The 23524-nt window shown below is 33.6% G+C and overlaps 1 protein-coding gene across 5 annotated transcripts in view; it reads right to left on the minus strand.

The window, feature by feature from the left end:
• LOC148630142 (regulator of G protein signaling 22-like) overlaps positions 1 to 9633 on the minus strand; it is a 50837-nt gene extending 41204 nt beyond the window's left edge. For 3 of the 5 annotated variants that reach the window (XM_088561637.1, XM_088561661.1, XM_088561625.1), the window contains exons 1-2: positions 5313 to 5489; positions 420 to 448 (exon numbers count right to left, since the gene is read on the minus strand). In XM_088561637.1, coding sequence (XP_088417763.1) covers positions 420 to 448; positions 5313 to 5361 — 78 coding nt within the window. In that variant the 5' untranslated portion in view covers positions 5362 to 5489. Of the gene's footprint in view, positions 1 to 419; positions 449 to 5312; positions 5490 to 9266 lie in introns of those variants that run through there. The other 2 variants (XM_088561631.1, XM_088561666.1) reach the window with 2 other exon arrangements.
• Positions 9634 to 23524: the final 13891 nt, after the last annotated feature.

Genomic DNA, 23524 nt, shown 5'->3' on the forward strand with positions numbered 1-23524 from the left:
TTCATTTCATCTTGAAGCTTAGAAATAAACCTTGAAATTTAAAAAAAAAATTTATAAAGTTCAATTTTAAGCTGCACACATAACATTTATATGGTGATTTCCAGATACAAACTGATTATCCCCATCTAAGTCATTCCTAAAGATACGAATACATCTTGTAGGAACACCTATCTAAGTCATTGTCAAAGTCCAAGTGAAACACACACTTTATTCAAATCTCAGAATTGCAGTGGTAGATCTAGGGGGTAAGGGTGCAGGGGCTTGGACCCCCCACTGGAACAGTATTACAACATCAGTACAATTCTTAAAATAAGACTAGCTGTAAATCTTTATGTTGATTTTGTTTTCCCATATCCCTTAAAATATTGGTTTAAACAAGTACCCAGTGTGCTATCTATGAACATCTACGAACAACTTACCACATCATCCAGAGTCACTTCTTCTGGTTCTGAAAAACAAAACAGCACTAAATAAGAGTCAGAACTAAAAGTCAGTTCTAGATAAAGATAGGCAAGTAAAAGTATGGGACATCTACCAATTGATTGCAAAATTGAGTAGGGCCTGGAGATCCAAGACTTGTGCTCATATTAACCAATGCATAAGCATTTGCAAAAGAAAGTCAATAAATAAGACATGTCACAATGTTTAATGATTCTTCCCAAATCTGGGTTTTGAGTAAAATATTTCATAATTTATTTGATAGCAGGTGCCAATGTGAATAGGTAACCCCAACCTTATATACTTGAAGTTTTAAAAATGTAAACCCTTTTATATATCTCCTACATGAAAATGCAACCTTTCCCTGGATTGACATTTGGAGACAATTCTCATAGGACCACCATAAAATATCCTCTCTGGTCAAAGTTTTAATGTATCCTGAATTGTTTACTTTTGACACATTCTTGAAAAATTTCTGGGCATTTCGAGGTTTGGATGAAAGATTTCACAACTAAAATTGCGAGTGAAGGAAGGCACCAATTGTTTTCGGTAAAATTTGTGGAAAATCAATATTTCATGCATTATCTTTATTTTGAGAGGCAAATATCCTGCTTACCTGTAATATCTGTGATTCTTTTAGAAACTCATCTAAACACACTGCATAGGGATAAAAATTAGGAAATACAAGCTGTAAGCCCAGACCATATTTTTGTTTAATATTTTCTACATGTTCTACTAAATTTAACCCAAAACTTTGGTAGCCCAGCTCAAAATCTAGTAGCCTTGGGCTAATGGGTTACTGCTAATTTTTACCCCTGAGTCACATTTGTAATACTGACTATTACATTTCATTGCTACGGCACTATTGTATATAATTTTGAGTCAGCCACAATTAAAAGTACTACTAAAATCTCTGTGTTTCTTACTATGTTTCAAAAGCAACAGGGAGGTGATTAAAATCAGCAACAGACAAGAATAACACTTAGTGGAGACAAAGAGGAATTTGGAGTTGATGCCAACATATGAGAAAGTAAGGGCTGTAAAAACATAAAAACACAGGAGTAAAAAGCAGTTAGCTTTTTAGGAATGATCAGCTATTTACTAAATCAATACAGAGATACACATTATCAACTGTGTCACTTAGAAAACTTACTTATAAAGACATACAGGATTGAATTTGGCTTTTTAGGATAGTATTACAAATGAAAGGACAATGGCATTTTCCAATCCAATAAGACCAATGGTGCGAAGCTGTGAAGCAAGTTGAACAAAAGACTATCAGAAGGATTGTTCAAGAATACAGAAAAGAGACAGACTGAGAAAGTTGCATCATCTATTTGATGGGCAAAGAATGCTGTTAACAAATTAATGTTCATGTTTCAATTCAGATATCAATTAGTGACTATTTAGTTTTACCACTAACCAATTTGTTTAAACATGTATTCCATAATGAAGGAATTTATTCCCAGAAATTTATTTTTGCCATTTTTGTCCTTCACTCCTATGAGGCTGACTTGATAGCTGACTTGATAAAAAAAAAGGAACATCGTTCATCCGGATGCTTTGATCTCAGTTTTCAGCATGTAAATTGTTTTTAAACAATCCTAAGTTTCTGGAATTTTATACAAATTCGTCTACCCCAAAACCCTTTGACTTAATTTTACCACATCAAAAATGAAATTGTCCAACTTGCTGATGAACAAGGCTTTGAATATCACAAAATTACATTCTTACAACTATGAAGAGTGATTGGAGAGGCCATAATCCCATAAACACTCCCTTGAGACTGAAGTCATGCGTTTAGTGTAGGAGTCATGCTTTCAAGCACAAAATCAGGCAATTACACTCACTATCTTTGCTGTCACGCTCATTCAATTGTTCAGATTTTCTTCTCTCAAAAATAAAAAAACAATATTTTCCCCGTTTGAAACCAATGGTTGTTACAGCTCGTTCCGAATATTATTTCACTGCTGATACCTAACAAAACCAGCTCCAAAAACTATCATGGACTAAATTGTTACGATTGAAACTGGAGACATTCCAATAATGTTTTCTTCAATTTTCTTTTAAAATACATAGACCACCTGTAAGTTTTGTGAAACTGCATGGATTAATCTGCTTAATATGCCTTGGTTTGAACTTGGGGAAAAAACGCATTAAAATATTTTAAAAATTGAAAATCTTAAACTTCAAAGCAGGGGCGTAGCTAGTCCTAAATGGTGTGTACTCAAAACAAATCATCAGTCCGTCCACCTCGGAGAGATGGCATTATGGCAGGGGGTCTGTGGGTCACTGAAGACCCCCAGAAGACCTGGAATAAGTTGCAAAATCCCACATTCGATACACAATTTCAATGACTTCACCTGCCTTTATCACTAGCCTTCAATGAGCTTTTTCAATTTTTCATCGATCCCTGTTTTCACCCATGGGTCGCCTGCAGCTGCAAACAACCATGACGAAAAATATTGATTCACGGCAACACACATGACATGTCCAATGAACGGCTGCTCCGCCAAGGTTAGTATTACAAGGATAACATTGCACGCAGGCCCAGCAAAATACTAGTACATGCATTTTCAGACTACATTAACATTTTCAGACTATATAAGCTTTTTTAGGCTATATCAGCAACATTAAAGAAGACTGAAGTAGTAAAAAAAGACTAACAGAGGGACTAGACAATCCTGACTTGGGACAGGCATAAAAAAGTACCGGTAAATGCAACAGGCTGGCAGACATAAACTGGCGAAAACGAGAGCGTGACTCGAAGGTCCTACGAAAGAAGCATACATCTTCCATGTAATAAATATCTTCTTCCATGTAATAAATATCTATATCACATTGATTATATTTGTATTGGTCAATGATCCATTGGTTAATTTTCTCCATCTCATGAATGAATTTATGGAATGGGGTATACATACTTCACATTTTTATTAGATCCATACCTGGCAGCTAGGTTAATTATAATGGTGAACTTTTTCCCATTTTTTTGTCATTACACTGTACTTTTCACTGTCACTTAAAAATTCAGATTTACATGTATATATATTAGGATAAGGTGGCGAAAAACCTTCTTTTTCTTCTTGCCATTTTCAACTTTGTCATTGAAATCTGTTATTGGATGACATGACATATGTGAGTTTTTGTATGGAAATTACCGGCATTGGCGAATTAGTAATTATCATTATGTCAAAGAAATAACTCAACCTATAATAGATGAATTAGTATTTAAAGATTACCTACCACCTTAGACTGGTATTCTACAGCAAAAGACATTTTTTTTTTTTTTTATTTTTTGCAGGTACGCAAGTGGGTTTTTGCATATAGGGAGCTACGCCCCTGCAAGGAACCCTTGACAGTTCTGAACCATATGAAGCACTAATGAAAAAACAAGTTGGAACAAAGGATATATACAAACAACATTGAAGACACAGATGATGACAAGATAAAAATGGAGAAAATGTCTGAGGGAAGCAGTGGCGTACCTAGAGTTAATGTGTACGCTTATTTTATGGCAAGGGGTCTGGGGCCAATTAAGACCTCCAGTGGGTCCGGGGGAAGGTCACTAGAAGCTCCTGGGATTAAGGAAACGGAGAAGATGTTTGTAATTGAAAAAATACCCAAAAAAGCAAGGAGTCATCGCAGTTAAGATCTTCGGAAGTTAAAATTTTACATTTTTTATGATTCTTGTATGTTTGCCAGAGGGGTTATTGTCTTATTGTTTCCAGTGGTTGATTCAGGCGGGGTGTCGGGCGTGCGCCCCCCTAAAATTTGTAAAGCATGGGTTGTAGGGGTAGATTTTGACACTTTAAGGTTGAAACTTGAATTTCTCGCTAATTTTATCACAAAAGATATCCACATTTCACCCACCCTAGAAGAATATTTCAAAAATGTAACCTCAAAAATTTTTTCGCCTCGCTCCACTCGCTGACTCTTTTACTGTGCCCCCCCCCCCATCTAAAAATCCTGAATCCGCCCCTGGTTTCTATGTTGTATTGTGTCATTTTGCGGTATCCTTTCATTATCAGTGATTTGCTTATATTAGCAATGTAAGTTGAAATTCATTAAAGAGCAAAATGTTTAAATTTGTGTATCATATAGATCAACTACAAGTATCGACTATTGGTATCAACACCTGCAAATGAAAAAAAAAACACATCATGCAGATATCAATCAACCTCTTCACTGGTTCCTGAAGAGTTTACAGTTCTAGTCAGTCTAATAAATTACTGTTTTTGCGTGAATCAAACTGTCAATTATTTTTTCTACATTTATAGGAACTTCCGGGGAAATGTGCAAGAGTAATCAAGGGAACCACGGTTATAGCGGCAATCAAAAGAACGAAAAACCCTAATGATTTTTTTTGTTGATGTGTACGCCCGGGCGTTTTCACGTAAATGTAGCTACGCGCATGGGAAGGAATATGAGGTAACCTGTTACTGTGAAAGAGTAATCAAGGGAACCAAGGTAATAGCGGTAAACAAAAGAATGTAATCCAGGGACAAAGACCAGACATGGAAAACAGACATACACAACAAAGAACATAAAGTAACTAAAATCATACATAAAAAGTAACAAAAGCAAATGAGCAACTCGGACTCCACTAAAAACTGGAAGCATAGACCAGGTGCACCGGTAGAGTAAGCGTCCTCTGCTTTTCCAGAAACACCTGCCGAGTTGAATTGACAACCTATCAAAATGTATAACCGGAAGTTACAAAAGTAAAAGTTTGATCGTACTTGTGTAAGTTCATAAATCCGGGCAAGAAATTAATTAACGCTATTACGAACAATGTTTGAATAGCAAACTGGCTACACCAGTCCAGAGTCTATGGTTCATAAACAAACAACTGATTGAAACAGAATTCTTACCTATTTTCACAACTTCAAGTACCGTTCGCTGGCAGTATTGTTCATTCATAAGGGATATCAATGAAAAATAAGTCTCATCAATTAAGAATAATAATACTGTATACTAGTGTCTAAGTAAAATGACACATTATGAACAGCTAGGTAAAAATCACTTCGAATCTCCCTAACGATTGTTATATGCCATATTATGACGTTATCAATTTTGACAGATGAACGTTCCCAGGCGCAGAGGCATCAATTTCACGAGAAGTCGTAAGTGTGAAATTGATCGTAAATTATGACGTCACAATGCTATTTAAGGTTGTGATGTCATTATTACGATTAAAATTACACTTACTTTTTGTGAAATCGACGCCAGGGCACTGGTATGGTTGAAGAGAACCCTTCCCCTTCACAATTGCGAAAAAAATATTTATAAGATATTTATACCTTCAGATATATTAAATGCTGTATACTTCATTGAATGATATTTAGCTACCATAGTGTCTTTTTTTGTTTTTGTTTTTTTTTTATTGTTTTGTAAATATAAACATGCTTTTCTAGTGTAACGTGGAGAATAAAATGGTTTTTTTTTCAAAACTTGATGAAAAACTGGGTATAAGGTGCGGATGCATGGAAAGGCGTGGGATTTTTGTTACATTTTTTTAGCGTGAAATCTTGTATTTAGACAAATTCAACCCCCTTCCAAACAAACTGCTTGACTCGCTCGCTTTTTATCGTATTTACGCCCCCTCATCTGAAATCCTAGATCCACCTTGAACATGGTTGGTTGATACTGGTTTTGTAAAATGAAACGGGCTGCTTTTACTTCCTTGCAAATGCATTTAAAAATTGATTTGACTTTTAAGATCTTATGCCAAAAATGGGAGGGATGGGGTGTCTGTATATTGGAACGTTTCTTTAATGCTTCAAAACTAAATTAATTTTACAGCTCAACGCACTCTGCAGTAGATTCGATTCTTCAGTTTTGATCTAAAACATTTGGGTACTACGGGTTCAAATTACATGTATAAATATTTATTAATTTAAAATTCTTTGTACATGCCCAATTGGAAATTGGAAAGATAACTCTGCAATCAAGAAAAAAAATAAAAATCAAGCGTAAATAAGTTTTATATTATATTATATTATATATAATTTAATTGATCAAAACTCAGATCGTATGAAATTCCGAACTGTGCAGGAAGGGGATTACATTATCATTACAAGATCAAATCCGACGAGAATGTGCTATAATACTATAAGTTATAAATAGTCTAGTTAAAAAAATTTAAATTTACACTAAAATCTAAAAATGCATGTGATTGTCAAACGTTACGGTGTTCCCGATGTGAATATTATTTGCAGTGGCGGATCCGGAAAGGGTCTTTTGTCTGAAAAATTTTGTTAATTTTGTTCAAAATTTGAGCAATAGTAGGCAATTAGTAGCCAGAAAAATTTAATTTTATAAGTATATGGATCGGAACCCCCTTTTTAATTTATTGATCCGCCAATGGCATGAGAGACGAACAACGCGATAGTAAAACAAACATAAGTATCTTTTAATCACTCGATGCACGAATATGTATCTTGAAAAATAATGTTTCAATATAACCCAACGTAGACATTACACATCTGCTTACCTGTAAGTACATACACATTGGGCCTATCACAGAAATCAAATGTCATTTTTATGATGGACTAACATTCAGTCTCTATCGGTACTAAATCCATGGAATTGTGTGTACGCGTCTAAGGATCAGTCTCAGATCGGCTCAAGTTTAACCTCACACTATAACTGCTTTTAATCCTTACACCCAATTATTGTCTGTGTTCTTAATAAAACGGGATTAAGGCTAACAAAGATTTTATAAGTAAAGATTGAGCTACGATATTTGTTTTACAACAGCCTTTAAAGTTTGGCGGAAAATGTTTTCAGCATATACTGTCACATGCTTTAGGAAAAAAACGGAAATGGAGACCGCAACAAACACACAAACGTATAACCTAATTACAAAATATACATTTGGATCTGGAAGTGCTATTATATTCTTACATCAAAGTTTTGTAACGGTGAAAAACTTAGTAAATGTTTTTAGAAGTTTGTAATATTGATACCCCTGGTGAGAAGAATCTGTTGCGTTCATAAAATTCAGACGCTCTATAACAAATACGGAGCAAATACGAGTTGTGAGAACACCGGTATATTACATCTAGTAACGTAATCTGTTACAAAACATTTTGCTTAATTATATAGGAAATTACAGGAACGGGCCTGTCGTCTTTCCCGTTTCAAAATTTCTTCATTTGCCACTGATGACGAAATTAAAATTTGAAACACATTTTGGTAAAAATATGAGAAAATGATTTTCGTGTTGCCGTCGTCACCTTTTTCTTAGTACACATCTTCAAAGTCCCTCATTAATATATAAAAAAAGACCTTGATATGTCGCCAATGATGAAGTTAACATCTCAGTTGAATACAGGTTACTACAAGATTTTAATTTTACAAGACTTGTTTAAATTGTTTACAAATAAGAAGCACATGAGACAAACATTAAATACCCTGGGTTATTAAAATATACCAAAAAAAAAACAGACAACCCTGATTTATAATGAATATTTATTAATAATTCCAACCTATTGTGCCAACTTAAAGACCCCGTACACACTATCAAGTCAGCCTAAGAAACTTGTGAAGTATATTTAAACGTCTTTTCAATAAAATGAATTAAACTCCATACTGATAAAAGAATGAGAATAATACGACTTAGGATAATGCATATGTTAACTGAAGGAAAGAGGTTTATACGTGCACGTATGTCTGTATTCATACCATGGTTCTATTTCACCAAAGAATGTTATTCGATTGAGTATATACCCCAACATACGACTAATATTAATTCTAACTGAGATAGTGTTACAACAATCTTATTATGCATCCGTTTATGATTATAGAGCTTATAGAAACTTAAGCTATGATGGGTTTGTGATGAAAAAATATTTTAGTGTGATAAACTGATATTTTCAATACATGGTCTAAATTTTCTCTGACCCTACTTCCCTAGTATTATATACGAATATTAGTATTTCGGGTTATATCAATTCCTAGGCGCAAGTCAGTCGTAAAACTAAATTTGAACTGGTTTGAATAATAGTGGTACAATTCTAAGTATTAATTGCAGACTGTATCGCATATAGCCCTCAGTTACAAAAAGCTGGTGTGATATATCAATTAAGTAGAATAAAAATTAATTCAAAATGGCATCTTATCACTGAAGGACCAATCCATTAAAAAATCAGACACTTCCAATGGTAGAAGTGATAAAAGGTATAGAAAATCCACCGACTGTAAGATGCTTGGTCGGTCCATATATGCCATATTTTTACGCATGTATATACCTTTCTGTATGCAGATCTGTATTTTGAAGATAATCGTACATTCCATAAAATCAACCAAAATCAAGACAATAATTCTTGCAAATACCATCTGACAACCGAATGACAGACAATAAAGACCGGTGGTCTGGAACTGTTTCTGTAACTGAATTAGATATGAAAGTGGATTTTTGTGGGGTTTTGACGTGCATGTATCACATCCTGTTTGAACTTTTTAAATGTTTCGGAGAACTCACAATGAAATTGAATGAATGGTCATAATTCATTTGACTGTAAAAGTCGAATGAATCGGAAGTTTATAAACATGTTTAATTTGCTATTTGGACCGTTTACGTTCCAAGCAAGTCTGTTGATATCTCATCTCCGGGTCTGTAATATTCAACGAGTCTTTCGTTATTGAAAATAACTTCATTATCATTCAACGACCCCCTCCCCAAGGCAAGACTGTGATACTGACTTTAGTGAAACTAAACGAGACAAATAGATAATTGATGCCTAGTCACACAAGGTAACATGTGTACTAGAGTTTTGATAGTTACGTAATTCGACAAGTAAAATAAAAGAATGGAGACTTACCTAGCTTCACATAGACGAGAATGAACGGCATTTCTGGGCAATATTCCTTCTTCTAAATGTCTCCAATCATTTAATAACCACACAGACAATATTTACTATAATAGCCACAAGTTAAATGGTTACCAATATATTATTACATCCTTCTCACAGTTGAAAATGACTTTTTAAGTAACTATTTCCTTTTGAAGATCCAAAGTAAACATTGATATCTTTAAGATGTCACAGTAGTTCAGTCAGATATAACTTTACAAAATACCTGTACACAATATCCAAGCAACTTCGATTTCATAGTGTCTTATATCATTCCGGAGTTGAAAGGAATGATTTTAGGCTTTTGAACCGAAGCCGATACCCGTGTTCAGGTGAGCAGCTTACCTGATCAATTCTATAGCAACAACCCATTGATCTCTTTACCAAATTATCTGATCATGGGCTCGTAAACTTGAATAGTTAAATTGATACGGTTATCTAAATAAGGCATTACTTAATCTACACTATCACGAAGTTTGCATTATTTGGAAGAAATTAATTACCAAATGGCGATCAAGACATTTTCAAATACAGATAAGACTATAGAAAATTGTGCCAGGACTTTTCGCCTCCTTTACTTTCAGTGTAAACTGATTTGAAGGACAAAGTTCTGGTGTTTGAATTTCTTCATTGATCAAATCGATCGATTACTACAGAAAGACAAAGGTGTTAACGCGATGACAGCTGATTCTGAAGATAGCACTAATATGTAATTGTTTTAAACTCAACACTTTGTAACAAGTTAAATTATAGAAGATAGCGATCTTACATATCGAACCACCATTATACTTTATCATGCTGTAACCAGTCCGTCATTTTTATTTTGAATGATTAACTGAAAACAAAGTGTTAACACCATTCTTGCGTCAACAAAGGGTCTATAAAGATGTTGCCACTTTCCATTCGTTCCGGCTTCATAATGGAATATAGAACGGGTATGGTGAAACGTAACAAATGCATTAAATCCAAAACAATAAATACCTTCAGAGGCCACCAACAGGTATTATACAAGTATAAACAGTGACAGACAGTAAAGCAATACTAGTAAGTCATCCGGGAAGACGGCAAATAACATTTGCATGGAACACGATTTTTTAGACCATTGTATGGTTGTTTAATTTGAGACTCCATTGAAAGGCCGACAATTGCCAATTTAATACTTTTTTATTCTCCATGGAAATGAAGAATAAACATGAAAACGGCTTGTCATAAATCAGGTGTTTAGTGAGATTTTAAGGTCACTATGTCTAAGAAAACTGGCATTGTGAAAAGATTAGATCCTGCTCTGTACAGCATAGATGTATTACTGAAGACTCACATTGATAACGTAAATATTTGTTGGAGTCGTACGAACCACTGGACATTACCAGCTTTCTGGGTCACAGACAAGTACAGTAATCACAATTCAGTTTCCAACAGACTATTGGACAATAAAAGCTTTCTGTATCAGAGACAAGTACAGTAATCACAACTCAATTTCCAACAAACCCATGGACATTACCAGCTTTCTGTGTCAGAGACAAGTACAATAATCACAACTCAATTTCCAACAAACCCATGGACATTACCAGCTTTCTGTGTCAGAGACAAGTACAGTATTCACAACTCAATTTCCAACAAACCCATGGACAATACCAACTTTCTAGCTCACAGACAAGCACAGTTATCATAATTCAATTGTCAACTAAACCAGTGGACATTACCAGCTTTCTAACTCACAGACAAGTATATTAATCACAACTCAGTTTCCAACAAAACCATGGACAATAACAGCTTTCTAGCTTTCAGACAAGTAGAGTTATCACAATTCAGTTTACAACAAACAAGTGGACATTGCTACTCCTACAACGTGAAAGGTTGGAATTCCGTTTCTCCATACCCAAGGATGGCACCAAGTCAAAAAATAGCTCGCCAGACAACCTCTAGCACTGCTGGAGTAGGACATTACCAGCTTTCTATCTCACATACAAGTACATTAATCACACCTCAGTCTCCAATAAACCACTTGTCATTACCAGCTTTCTAGCTAACAGACAAGTACAGGAACTCGATTTTGTTTCAAATAAAATCGAATTTATTACTACATGTATTTGCTGCTCAGCAATCACTTGACACATGATGAATCTCACCAACATTTGTACAACGGAACTCTATATTTCTACAAGGTGAATCTGCTGCAACCTTTGATTTGCTTGGCACTTATCTTGTGATCTCTTCAAGAATTTCCATTACTGTATGAGAGAGAAAGGACCGATTAATGACAATTAACTCTGTGGAAGAGAATGCAACAAGGACGCTAGAAAGCACAGGAAGATTTGTGTTCCTTGTTGTAGCAATCATGCTCGCAGCACTACTGTAGCGATAGATAGACTAATCTAGAACTTTTTTACAGGTGTACATTTAGTGGTCAGAGAGACATAGACAGATAGCCATTTCTGTCTTTACAATTTGCAACGGTTCTGCGGAGAGTAATAAATCTAGCAATTAACTTTATCTTGAACTATTGATAAACACTACAGTTAGTGCCATCGAAAGCAACATAATAAGTGCTGAGCAAACCTAGTTTGTGTAGCGATGTCAAAGGTCGCAGTATTTTCACGTTGGGTCCAAATGATTGTAGAAACATAGAGTTTGAGTTTACATATCCTTGAACTGATTTGAAATTTGAGTTTATTAGATTTATTTGTCAACTGATAGCTGTGCAGTAAATAGTAGCTATAATCGATTTTATTTGAAAACAAAAATGAGTTGAAGCGAGGCACCCTCAAATCTAGGATCACTCTTTTCGTGTTTATATACTAGTCGGGTTGCATATTCGATAGTGGGAGCAAGCCCCTGTGATTGTCATATTTTCACAGCGTTAGTGGACGACTGATAAAAGTGAACAATATTTTACATGTACTTGTCCTGTGCAATTCTGGTTTTCACTGTCTTTTCATGACTGCGGCGACAAATCGCCTTTTCTTCTCATGTTTTATTTTTCTGAATAAAGAGCGTCAGCTAAAAAAGATAGCAGCCGGAAAATTACAGAAATGGTCATTGCGTGGTTCTAACCTTTATTCTTTACTCAAAAACTATCAGTCAAATGTGCATTGCAAAATACTGCATGGTGAATGACGGTGCTGAAACTATTATTTTGCTAACTTAAAAGAGGCTGCATCTGCGCACAAATATGTTATTGGATGCACATGTATAAGTGAAGTACTGCCATACGAATAATAATGTCCGGCCGATATACATCCTATCGCTTTATTTTCCCCTATAAGAAGAAACGCCTCGATGATCTCTGAGTAGCCTGCTCACTTTGGGTCGATCGTTTTTTTTTATTCCTAAAGTGCATGAAATATTTGCCACACAAATGTGCAAAATACATGTAAATCAATAAATCTATCAATAGAAACTGTGTCTTCGTGATGTTGTCTTAATCCAATGAAGAAGAAAAAATAATTATACCCCAGCTAGCACAAAAACATAGTAAAAATGTTTTAGAAACGTTCCTTAAAAAGACTGAAAACATTTTTTAGAAATGTTTTTAAAACGTAAACATGTATGGTTGCAGAAATATTATAATACAGTTTTCAATAACCATTCACTATAATGTTATTATAACGTTTCCTAAACAGACTGAAAACATTTTTTAGAAATGTTACGAAACATAAAAATGTATGTTTGCAGAAATGTTATAATAACGTTTCAATAACTATTCACTATTATAACGTTTCCTTAAAAGGACTGAAAACATTTTTTTTAGAAATGTTTTTAAAACCAAAAAATTTATGGTTGCAGAAATGTTGCAATAACGTTTTCAACAACCATTCACTTTCATGTTATTATAATGTTTTTTTTTTCAATAACATTTTTTTCAAAACAATCCAAATTATAAATATTTTGACCGAAAAATCGCATAAATATACAACAGGTTTAACATGAAGTCAATCTACACAACTGATTACATGTATATATGTACTCTTAATATTTCTATGGGCATGTGATTTTTATATTAACTGAAAACAAGTCACAGGAAAAAAAGTCACAAGAAAAAAATTTATATATTACAATGCTTGAAATCATACATAATCCTCAAAACATCCTACATCCCAGTAGGTATGGTTTAATGCACATATCAATTTTAGCCACATTTACTCAGTTACATGTATTTTCATAGTGGTGTGTAATGACCATTTTTTAGTTGTAAAGCAATTAAATTTTCTATGCAGATTAGGTCCTGAATATTGACATCTTCTGGAAGATATGGCCTCCCCCTTTTTGAAGTCAACCTCATATCTTGACCTACACTTAGAAATCGATGGTAAAGGAAAACTATTGACCAAACTTTAGGACAAACGTGATGACTTTTCATTCAGAATTGTCAACTTTCCTTTCATCTGTGGCAACATTCCTTCAGCACCTGCTTATAGACTGTTCATATCACAACTCATGCGTTATGTCAGAACTTAACGAAACTACGCAGACTTTTTGTATCACTCTAGAACTCTAACAAATAGGCTTCTGGAACGGGGTTATGTTGCTACAAGATTGAAGTCATCACTACAGAAGTTTTCATCATGAACTCGTGGATCGGTATGGTGTATCCATCTGCACCACGAAAACTGATTTATTCAACGGGTCATAGTTTTCCTTTCCTCGTTTGTCTACCCCAGACTTGACTTTTTATGAGCAACTCGGCGGGTGTTTCTAGAAAAGCTGCGGATGCTTACCCTACCAGTGCACTTGGTCCATTTTTTCCTCAGTTTTTAGTGGAGTCCAAGTTGCTCATTTGCTTTTGTTACTTTGTATGTATGATTTTAGTTACTTTATGTTCTTTGTTGTGTATGTCTGTTTTCCATGTTTGGCCTTTGTCCCTGGATTACATTCTTTTGATTATGGATATAATCTAGGTTCCCTTGATTACTCTAATACATGTAGTAAATGAATTAAGAAACCAAATGGCTTCATTGCCGATAAAAAAAACTGTTGTGTTACCATATTTTATTCCTTCAATTTATTGTTTGTTGTTGATAAAAATGAAACTTTCAATATATATAATTATTAAATTTCAGTATTAAATGATATAAAAATAATGATAAAATACAATTTTTTGTCTTTTACAGTTGAAATTTTCCATTAAAGCTCTAAATACATTGTACATGTATAAACTGTAACTTTATATTCCCTACATAAATTTTTACTGACACACCTACATGTAATCCTAATGAAAAAATAGTAAAATTTATTTGTAATTTTTTTTTGGGTCAATATAACTCAATTGAAATTTCCTTTTAAAATTACACTTTAGTCTAATTTAAAAAAAAAATTAACACAAACACTAACTCTATTGGAATGTTAGGATAGAACACCAGAAACTTTGCATTTTATGTAATCTTTTAATCATAATTTTGGGATAAATCTATCATTTATAAAGTCTGTTTAAAGTAGAAATCGAAAATAAAAGTACACATGTATTTCAATTAAATATTCATCAGTCTAATTGCTGATTTCATATCAATAATAAGTTATATTAATTTTATACACACAATTATGTGTTTTCAAGCACTAATTAAAAGACAGGTAAATTACTTTTCTACTATCAGCAGTCCTGGTGGAAAGGTAAATTTTACCTGAGACACCAGAATTTATTTATCAATTAGTGAGTTGTACATTACAAATAACAGAATCAATTTCAAAGGATTCATACCTGGCATACCAGGTATTGGAGGTGTGCGTGGTATTTATCAGACTATGCTGTGAGATGTACTGTACATCTATAATGCAAAACTGGAAAATTCACACTTAAAAATGATTGTAAACTGTTGACAACAAACGTCTATATTCATTCAGAAGATAATTGTTCTCTTTGACACACACCTTAAAAGTACCAAGTTTGGTAAGGAATTAATGTCAAGTTTGAATGTAAACATTGGCAAAACCAGTGACCGGGTTAATATCTAGGACGTTCTTTGTGACGCTCTACATACACTCAATATAAATATATCAATTTATTCACGGAGACACTTATCTATCATAAGAAAATAATCAAAAGTAAAAAACTTACTCTGTGTGGGGTCAGCACTCAATTGTTTAATATAAATTTTGACGTGTTAACTTTGTTTGCTTTGTCATCTTGTTCCGGACATGCAATTGAATCAGTGTTAAACAAAACCGGAAACGGAGAAACACGTAAATTTTCCGGAGCAGTACAAATTTTCGGGGCATTAAAAAACACTAAATGAAAACAAAATCAGAAGTCACTTGAGTGTTTGTCTTCACAGTATGATGTTATCTAGTGAATGGGAAATTGTAAAATGACAAATTGATCCGCTATGTTTATAAAGCAAGGTTACACAGACTAGTATTAATTCAAAGTACTTTGGCATACAATTTTTAACGATTTAATTACAAAGAATTGTACTTACATCTTGTTGGACAGATCCAGTTCTTTAAGTCGTCTCCAAAATAGGGTGTGCTCCTTGCACATGTGTGTGAAACAATACGCACACTGATAAAGATTTGCTCTAACCCATTTCAATAACAGCATGTGGCACACAATTTATATTATTATCTTATTATTTTTATGGAGATGCCATCATCTATATATCATCGATGTTGCTTAATAAGACAAGATTTTGTCTTGTCTTATAATCCATGTGTATAATATTCTTGTTCGGTCATTTTTTTTTTAATTTTTAAATATTGATGTAATTATAAATAGCCTTTATTATCTTATAGTGCTAGATTATCAGAATTTCAATTTCATGGCCTGTTTATTTTTTTATTCTATATTTGATATTTTTTAGAAAATTGTTTTTTTTAAATATGTAATTGAAAATAGTTCAGAAACATTTTCTAAATTCTTTTCAAAGCGTTTTTAAAAAATAATATATTAAAATGTTTTTCTTACATTTCTACAACTATTTATTGGACATTTCAGAAAACCTTATTAAAACCATATCTGGATATGTTTTAACCTGTTTCAAAGGAATGTAAAGAAAACATGATCAGAAAATATTTTTTCGTAACATATTAGAAACATTTTTATAACATATCCAAATAATGTTTTAAAAATTGATCCAAAACATTACAGTGACATTTAAACATTTCAAAAACAGTTCAATAAACAGTTCTGAGAACCTTTTTCAAGCTTAAAATGTTTTTAAAACACTTTTAAACATTTCTGTTGAAAATGTTTTAGCAAACTACCAATAAACTCTAAATAAAATATTTTGAAAATGGTTCGTGCTACCTGGGACGTGTAAAATTGTGGGCAAATTATGCTTCTTTGATGATACCACTCCATAAACCAAATGAAAGGTGCATAATTGCTTTACGTGCTAAAAATTGTGAAAGTTTAACTAAATTCTATTCAGCGGTTTCAGATAAGATGGGCCCTCCCATATCTAACGATGCCATATAGTCCTTGTATGTTGCGTCAAAAATCTTCAGAAAATTTATCAATATGGGAATACGGAATAAGGGGTGCGAAAATGGCATCATGCGATAAAGAATTTGTAAAAGTTTGACCAAATTATATTCTGCCATGCATTGTAAAGACCTTTGTTTGAACAATGAAAACTGGTTTCATGGAGTATAAGTTGTGAATACCCTCAACTCCTTCAATAGCGTTATACATATATATGATTTTGTAAAATCTCAATGGACCTATAACACAAACTTCCAGCAGATTGGAAACAAATCCTCAACTTCAAAATACAGAAATAATAAACGAATCCGCCCCTGGTTACCTTATAAACTATACATGATCAAATTCATTAAATATCTTATCAAAAGTAGAATATATCTCAGAAATTATGTAAGGAATCTTTACATTCAAATTCAGCTAAAGTTCCCCGATATGAACAGAAAAGCGGCCAGACATTTTGAACACTGAAAACAACTCAAATGCTTTGATTTCAATAAAACAAAGTTTAAATTGCAAGAAAACGCATTAGATAGCTCTTGACGGGTTGATTTATGTTCTGTACGAAATTTTGAACATGCCCAATGTATTTTGGTAGTGAATTACGTTACTTCTGAACACCCATGTTGAATAATAATAGTTTCATCATATAATTATTCAAAACTGCGCTTCAAATGATATCATTCGATAGATCAACAATAAATTCACAACACGCAACAAATATTTGTTCAAAAATTATCTTTCTTAAGATACTCTATATTTTATAACATCTAATAACAAAAATAATAATAAAACAAAATGAAATTGAAAAAAAGTTATCTTTACTATTCTTTGGAAACATAATTAGCAAAAGATGAAGGCCAATTTAGCAACATATTTCCATTCATATATATTTTAGGTGATACATAGAAAACAATTGTGCATTCAAATCCAATTGGAATGTTTAAAAATTGGCTTAACGTAATTCACTTATAACAGTGTAATATAAATTCCATGGCTTTCTCATGCTTTAATTGGAGCGCATAACAAAATTGGAAGGTTAAACACGAAAAACAACTAATTGCAATATGTTGGTAAGTAATATCAAAAAAATATATAATATCTGTTAAGTTTGTCACTTTTTTATACGCCGCATGAAAAAATATCGAAGTCTTCAGTGGCATGTAATGAAACGATAAATTGATCAATTGTTTAACATATTATAACAAATATTTCTGGTATACTTTCAAAACATAAGATGTTTGATCAACGAGTAACCTTCTACCAGAAATTATTATTATGTCTAAATTAAATGTAACCTAATTCACAGAATGTAATCCTGGGGCAAAGACCAGACACGGCTAACAAACACAGCAAAGAACATAAAGTAACTATGATAATAAATACAGAGTAACAAAAGTAAATGTGCAACTCGGGCTCTACTAAAAACTGGGAGCATGGACCAGGTGTCCTGGTGTCAAAAGAATAGGCCTGCAGCAGCGCTATGCTTGTCGTAAAAGGCGACTAAATAGTGCTCAGAACCATAGCCGGGGGCTATGGCGCTCTGCCCACAGAACAACTGGGTTGTGTGCCTCGAGTGGTGGAATGGGGTACTCCTGGTGTGTTACATGCTGTCAGGCTATAATACGGAAAACCTGACCGCAAACGTAGTGGTGCACCGTGTTGGGAAAGATTACACGTTCCTCGCACGTTAAAAAACCCTACTGTGGTATTCTCCGGGAGTAGGAACCATATGGCTCCGCCACAGGAGGCTAAATTGCCCAACCCTACCCACCTCTCCCTATTACCAGTGGCAATAAAAATTTGACGACCCCATTATCCTTGCGTCCCATCCCATTTTTCATTCCATCATTATTTCATGTTAATTTTATCATCTACTTCATGTTCATCGCCTGAATATAGCTGAAATATTACTGCTCGGGCGTTAAACCTCAACAAACAAAAAAATAAACAAACAAAGGTGCACCGGTAGGGTAAGCGTCCTCTGCTTTCCCGGAAACATCTGCCGAGCTGCTCATAAAAAGTCAAATCCAGGGTAGACGAAAGAGGAAAGGAACACTACGATACGTTGAACAAACCAGTTTTCATGGTACAAATATATACACCATAACGATCCACGAGTTCATGATGACGACCATAAAACTTCTGTAGTGACTTCAATCTTGTAGCAACATAACACTTTCCAGAAGACTAATTGCAAGAAGTCTAGCGCGATACAAAAAGTCTACGTAGTTACGGCAAGCATATGAAAATTCCATATGCAGGCTGAAGGAATGGTGTCAGAGATGAAAGGAAAGTTGACAATTCTGAATGAAAATCCATGCGATGTATCAAATCCTCCAAACTAGGATTGTTTAAAGATAATACGTCATCTATATAGCTGAGAAATTGAAATTGATCGTTGGTATAGCCTTAAAGGTGCATTATCAAATATTTTATTGTGATTATGCTTGAGTTCAATATATATTCCTTGTTTTCAAGTGATCTGAAAAAAAATATTTATCTATATCAATTCACGAAGAAGCACACATATTTTTTTGTGATTTCTTAAATTCTTGCAATGATTAAATAGTTTTTGAATGGCTATTGTTTTTTGAAAGTTATTCCTATCTTTGTTTAGCATTAATCCAATGTTTCTCGAGACAAGTTGTCATGCGAAACCATTTTCTGTAATCAAAATACGCAGTTTATGAACCGGTGAATTACGTTACAATGTTGTGAATTACGTTACACCGTAATATATACCAATGCTTAATTTAAATATCATACACAGCAATATACCATTGTCATAACCTCTTACCAATATATATATTCTCCGTTTCTAAATTAAATTAAACTGAAAATCAATAATATTTAAATGATTGCACTTAAAAGACACTTACGACTAGAGGGAATGTGTACCCCAGGAACGCCTAAAAATTGTTCCCGTGTCACAACTTTCCTTCTAAAGATGTCCGTATGATAGGCGATGTCACTGATAATGATTTCTAGTTGTTCCGAGAACAGTTTTTTTTTATCAATTTAAAAGAAATTACCGTAACGTAATTCACTGTAACGTAATTAATGGATTTGTACTTGACGAAGAATGTGAAAAAAATATATAGCACCTGAAAAATATGTTTAAGAGTCATTTATGATTCACATTGATGTATAATACAGAATATGGTAAGTTTGCCTCCACCATAAACAGATGCAAAAGACACCGTAACGTAATTCACAACTAAATGCACATTTGGAAAAAAGATAAAAATCATGTATTTTTTTTCAATAGAAACATTATCCTTTACGTGTGAATCAATCATTTTTATCTTGTTTAGAATTTCATGGTATTTTTCCTCACATAGACTTACCGTATGTGTCAGATACATTTGCATTACAGCTTCAGGAAAATTGTAACGTAATTCACTGTGTTTCATTGGACATCCGTATTTTGCGGAAACTTTTTAAAATCGTTTTCGAAGTAAAAATAACTGTCATTATTGTATTGTTATGCCTATTCAACTCCTTTGACAAACCTATTTTCAAATTTGTAGCTATCCATGTTGTTGAGATAAGGCAATGCCCTAGATTGTAACCTAGGCAGCCATAATGGAAATGGCGACTTTTCGTCAGAATTTAAGCTTGGATTCCGAGGTCTACATGATACACATTATGTAACTAAGTTTCATTAAATTTGTTCGATGAATAAAAAACTTATGGCCGTGTGAAAAAAAGTGGATTTTGGAATCCATGAAATTTTCAGTTTTTTGTTGCCATGGCAACAGATAACATATCGATTCACTTTTTTTGCTAAATTTTATTAGGCTTATTTAACTGTACCACCATACCAAATTTCAAGTTTCTAGCCACCTAGCTGTCCGAGATATTGCAATGTCCTAGATTTTGAACTTTGGTAGCCATTTTGAAAATAGCAGCATATTGGCGAAAAAAAATTATACGAATTCCGAGATATTAATGAGACGCAGCATACAACAAAGTTTCATTAAAATTGCTTACTAAATAAAAAGTTAAAGGTGTGAAAAAAAGTGGATTTTGGTATCCATGAAATTTTCGTTTTTTTTTTTCGTTGCCATGGCAACTGGCAACATATCAATTCACTTTTTTTTTGCTTAATTCTATAAGGCACATTGAGTTCTACCACCATACCAAATTTCACGTTTCTAGCCACCTAGGTTTCCGAGATATTGCAATGTCCTAGATTATGAACTTTTCTCGTTTCCATGGAAACGGTAGCCATTTTTTTTAGCCAAAAGTTCTGGTGCACACCTTCTCAATACCATCTACCTCCATGCCAATTTCCAATTCATTACCTTCAGTGATGCTCTCTAAAAACTCCGGACAAAAATCATTGGAAGAAAAATAATAATAATAAGAAGAAGAAGAAGAAGAAGAAGAAGAAACAGTACAATAACAATATGTCGACCCGACACTCGTCTGGGGCGACATAAATACGGCGTGTCATGGATAGTTTCATTCAGTCACATGTAAAATTAATGTACATGATAATAAAAAGAATATTCAAAATCAAATAACAATTTATTTTCATGACAACCACAAAGAATAACATGAATTGGACATCAGAAGTTTGCGTCTGTAGAAATTTAATTGAATTGTTTCTATTCTGTACAAAAAGCTCGACTGTTATACAACACGCTTTTCGGCTTTATTCAATGTCATTATTCTTGTATCATGGTATTTATGCTGCTGGCTTACCGGAAAATAGTGTGTATGGAGATATTTCCAAATTCGCACCGATGGGCCCATGCACTATAGACTATTACTGTTTGGGAATTTCCCTATGACAACTTTTTTGTGGGTAAAGATAATTGAGTATTAAAAAACTGTTGAGGCATTGTTCCAGTTTAATCTTTTAGTGTCATGCATAAATTCCTTAGATGTGGATGTATTGGGCATAGGCGAAACTCGTTTAATAATGTTTGTAGCATGTATATTTTTGCCGCCAGAAAACTCTAGTAGGGCTGTAGATGGTCATGAATTTATGGAAACACTTATGACGCAAATTTACACTATCCCAAATGGTCATATGTTTTGTATATGTGGGGACTGGAATAGCCGGTGTACAGACCTTCCGGATTTCATAGAAGGGGTGGATAAGCTACCGGAACGAAATGTGGTAGATTTTCAGCATAATTCCTATGGTACAATTTTTTTGCGATTTTCTTATAGATGTAAACTGTTGTATACTTAACGGTTGTAATTCATTACGTAACGATTATACATTTATCTCAACACGTGGTTGTAGTGTAGTTGATTATTGTATCGTACCGTATGAACAGTTAAAAAGGTACGGTTGCAGAATGCGGCCATGAAGAAAAAAAATATTATGTTGTTCCCTCAAGAAAGTATGTAGTTCAAACAAGATAAGTTTCTCGTTCCCTCAAGAAAATATGTTGTCCCCTCAAGATACTATTTCGTTCCCACAAGATAGATATATCGTTCCCACAAGATAATATGTCGTTCCCACAAGATAAATATCTCGTTCCCACAAGATAATATCTCGTTCCCACAACATATGTATAATTCCGTACATACAACTCTCATTCAGCACAAGAGGACTAAGGAGTCAAGACGTGATGGTCACAGTGACTTAAAGAGATTGATCCCGAAAAGGTAAAGCGCCTCTTAACCCACACTAGCTCACTATTCCCTAACCCCCAAACATTAAAATCTATCGTTGGTTCAAATTTCAGACAAAAAATGTAACTCTTATTGGAGTTAGGGTCCTTGAAAGTGTCATTTTTTGTGTGTGAATTTTTCCAGTTTTTCCTTATTATTTAGAAAACGGAAGCAGATTGATATTCAAATAACATTTGAAAATTGTTGAGCATTGTAAGATCTATTCCTGGTGCATTTTTCAGAAATATGTGTTGATCCTTCTTGGAGTTACGACAATTGAAAGAGTAATTCTTGGTTATTTTTTCAGTTATAGCAGATTATCAAGAAAACAATGACAGACTGAGGATTAATGTAATTGAGAAAAAAATGGTTGGAATAATAAGGTGTGTCATTTGTTAAAATTTCAGAAAAAATTGTTGATCCTTTTTAGAGTAATAGCTCATAAAAGTGTCATTTTGCTGATTATTTCGGAAATAATAGCAGATTACTTGAATGTAAATAGGAAAAAATAATTAAAAGCTTAATCAAATAAGATCTATTCTTCATGCAAATTTGCATAAGTATTTGACCATCTGTAGTTTATGCATGTGTTTAACCAGGTGAGCGATTCAGCTAAAATAGTGAATTGCGTATTGCAGAGGGTATCAAATTTGCCAAATTTTGCATGGAAGAATAGTTTCATGTGTTCTTTTTGAGATAGTTATCAAAATTGCGTTAATTTCAGGCAAAAAAAAATATTCAATGCAAAAATGAAAGTGTTGGTAAATTGTCAGATTTCTAAGAGCGTTCAGTAATCATATTCTGTTATCAATGTAAGAACTTATTTACACAATATTCTTTTCCGATTAATTTTTCCAAAAATGTACGTACTTTCAGCAATTCTACGTCGGCATTTGATGAAATTTCCAGCACAAACAAAAAAGTTACATCTTTTTTGAAAACGTCTAGCGAAATGTCGGATGTCAATATTTTTCGGGTAATTCTTTGAGAAAATGTCATGCTCCAACGCAATTCTACAATCCATTGCCAATTTCTTCTATGAAATAATGATACTTTATGATTGTACATACACTTAGGAATACAGATATTTCATTTTTTTTTATGGTTTAAACCATTTAAAACGGATAAAATTCGACCAAAACAAACGTCTAGCGATTTGTCGAACTTTCACTTTTTG

This window comes from Perna viridis, chromosome 1 (genome assembly GCF_037379345.1).
Source record: "Perna viridis isolate PV_CMFRI_1.1 ecotype Kerala chromosome 1, ASM3737934v1, whole genome shotgun sequence".
In the NCBI taxonomy this organism is placed as follows: domain Eukaryota; kingdom Metazoa; phylum Mollusca; class Bivalvia; order Mytilida; family Mytilidae; genus Perna; species Perna viridis.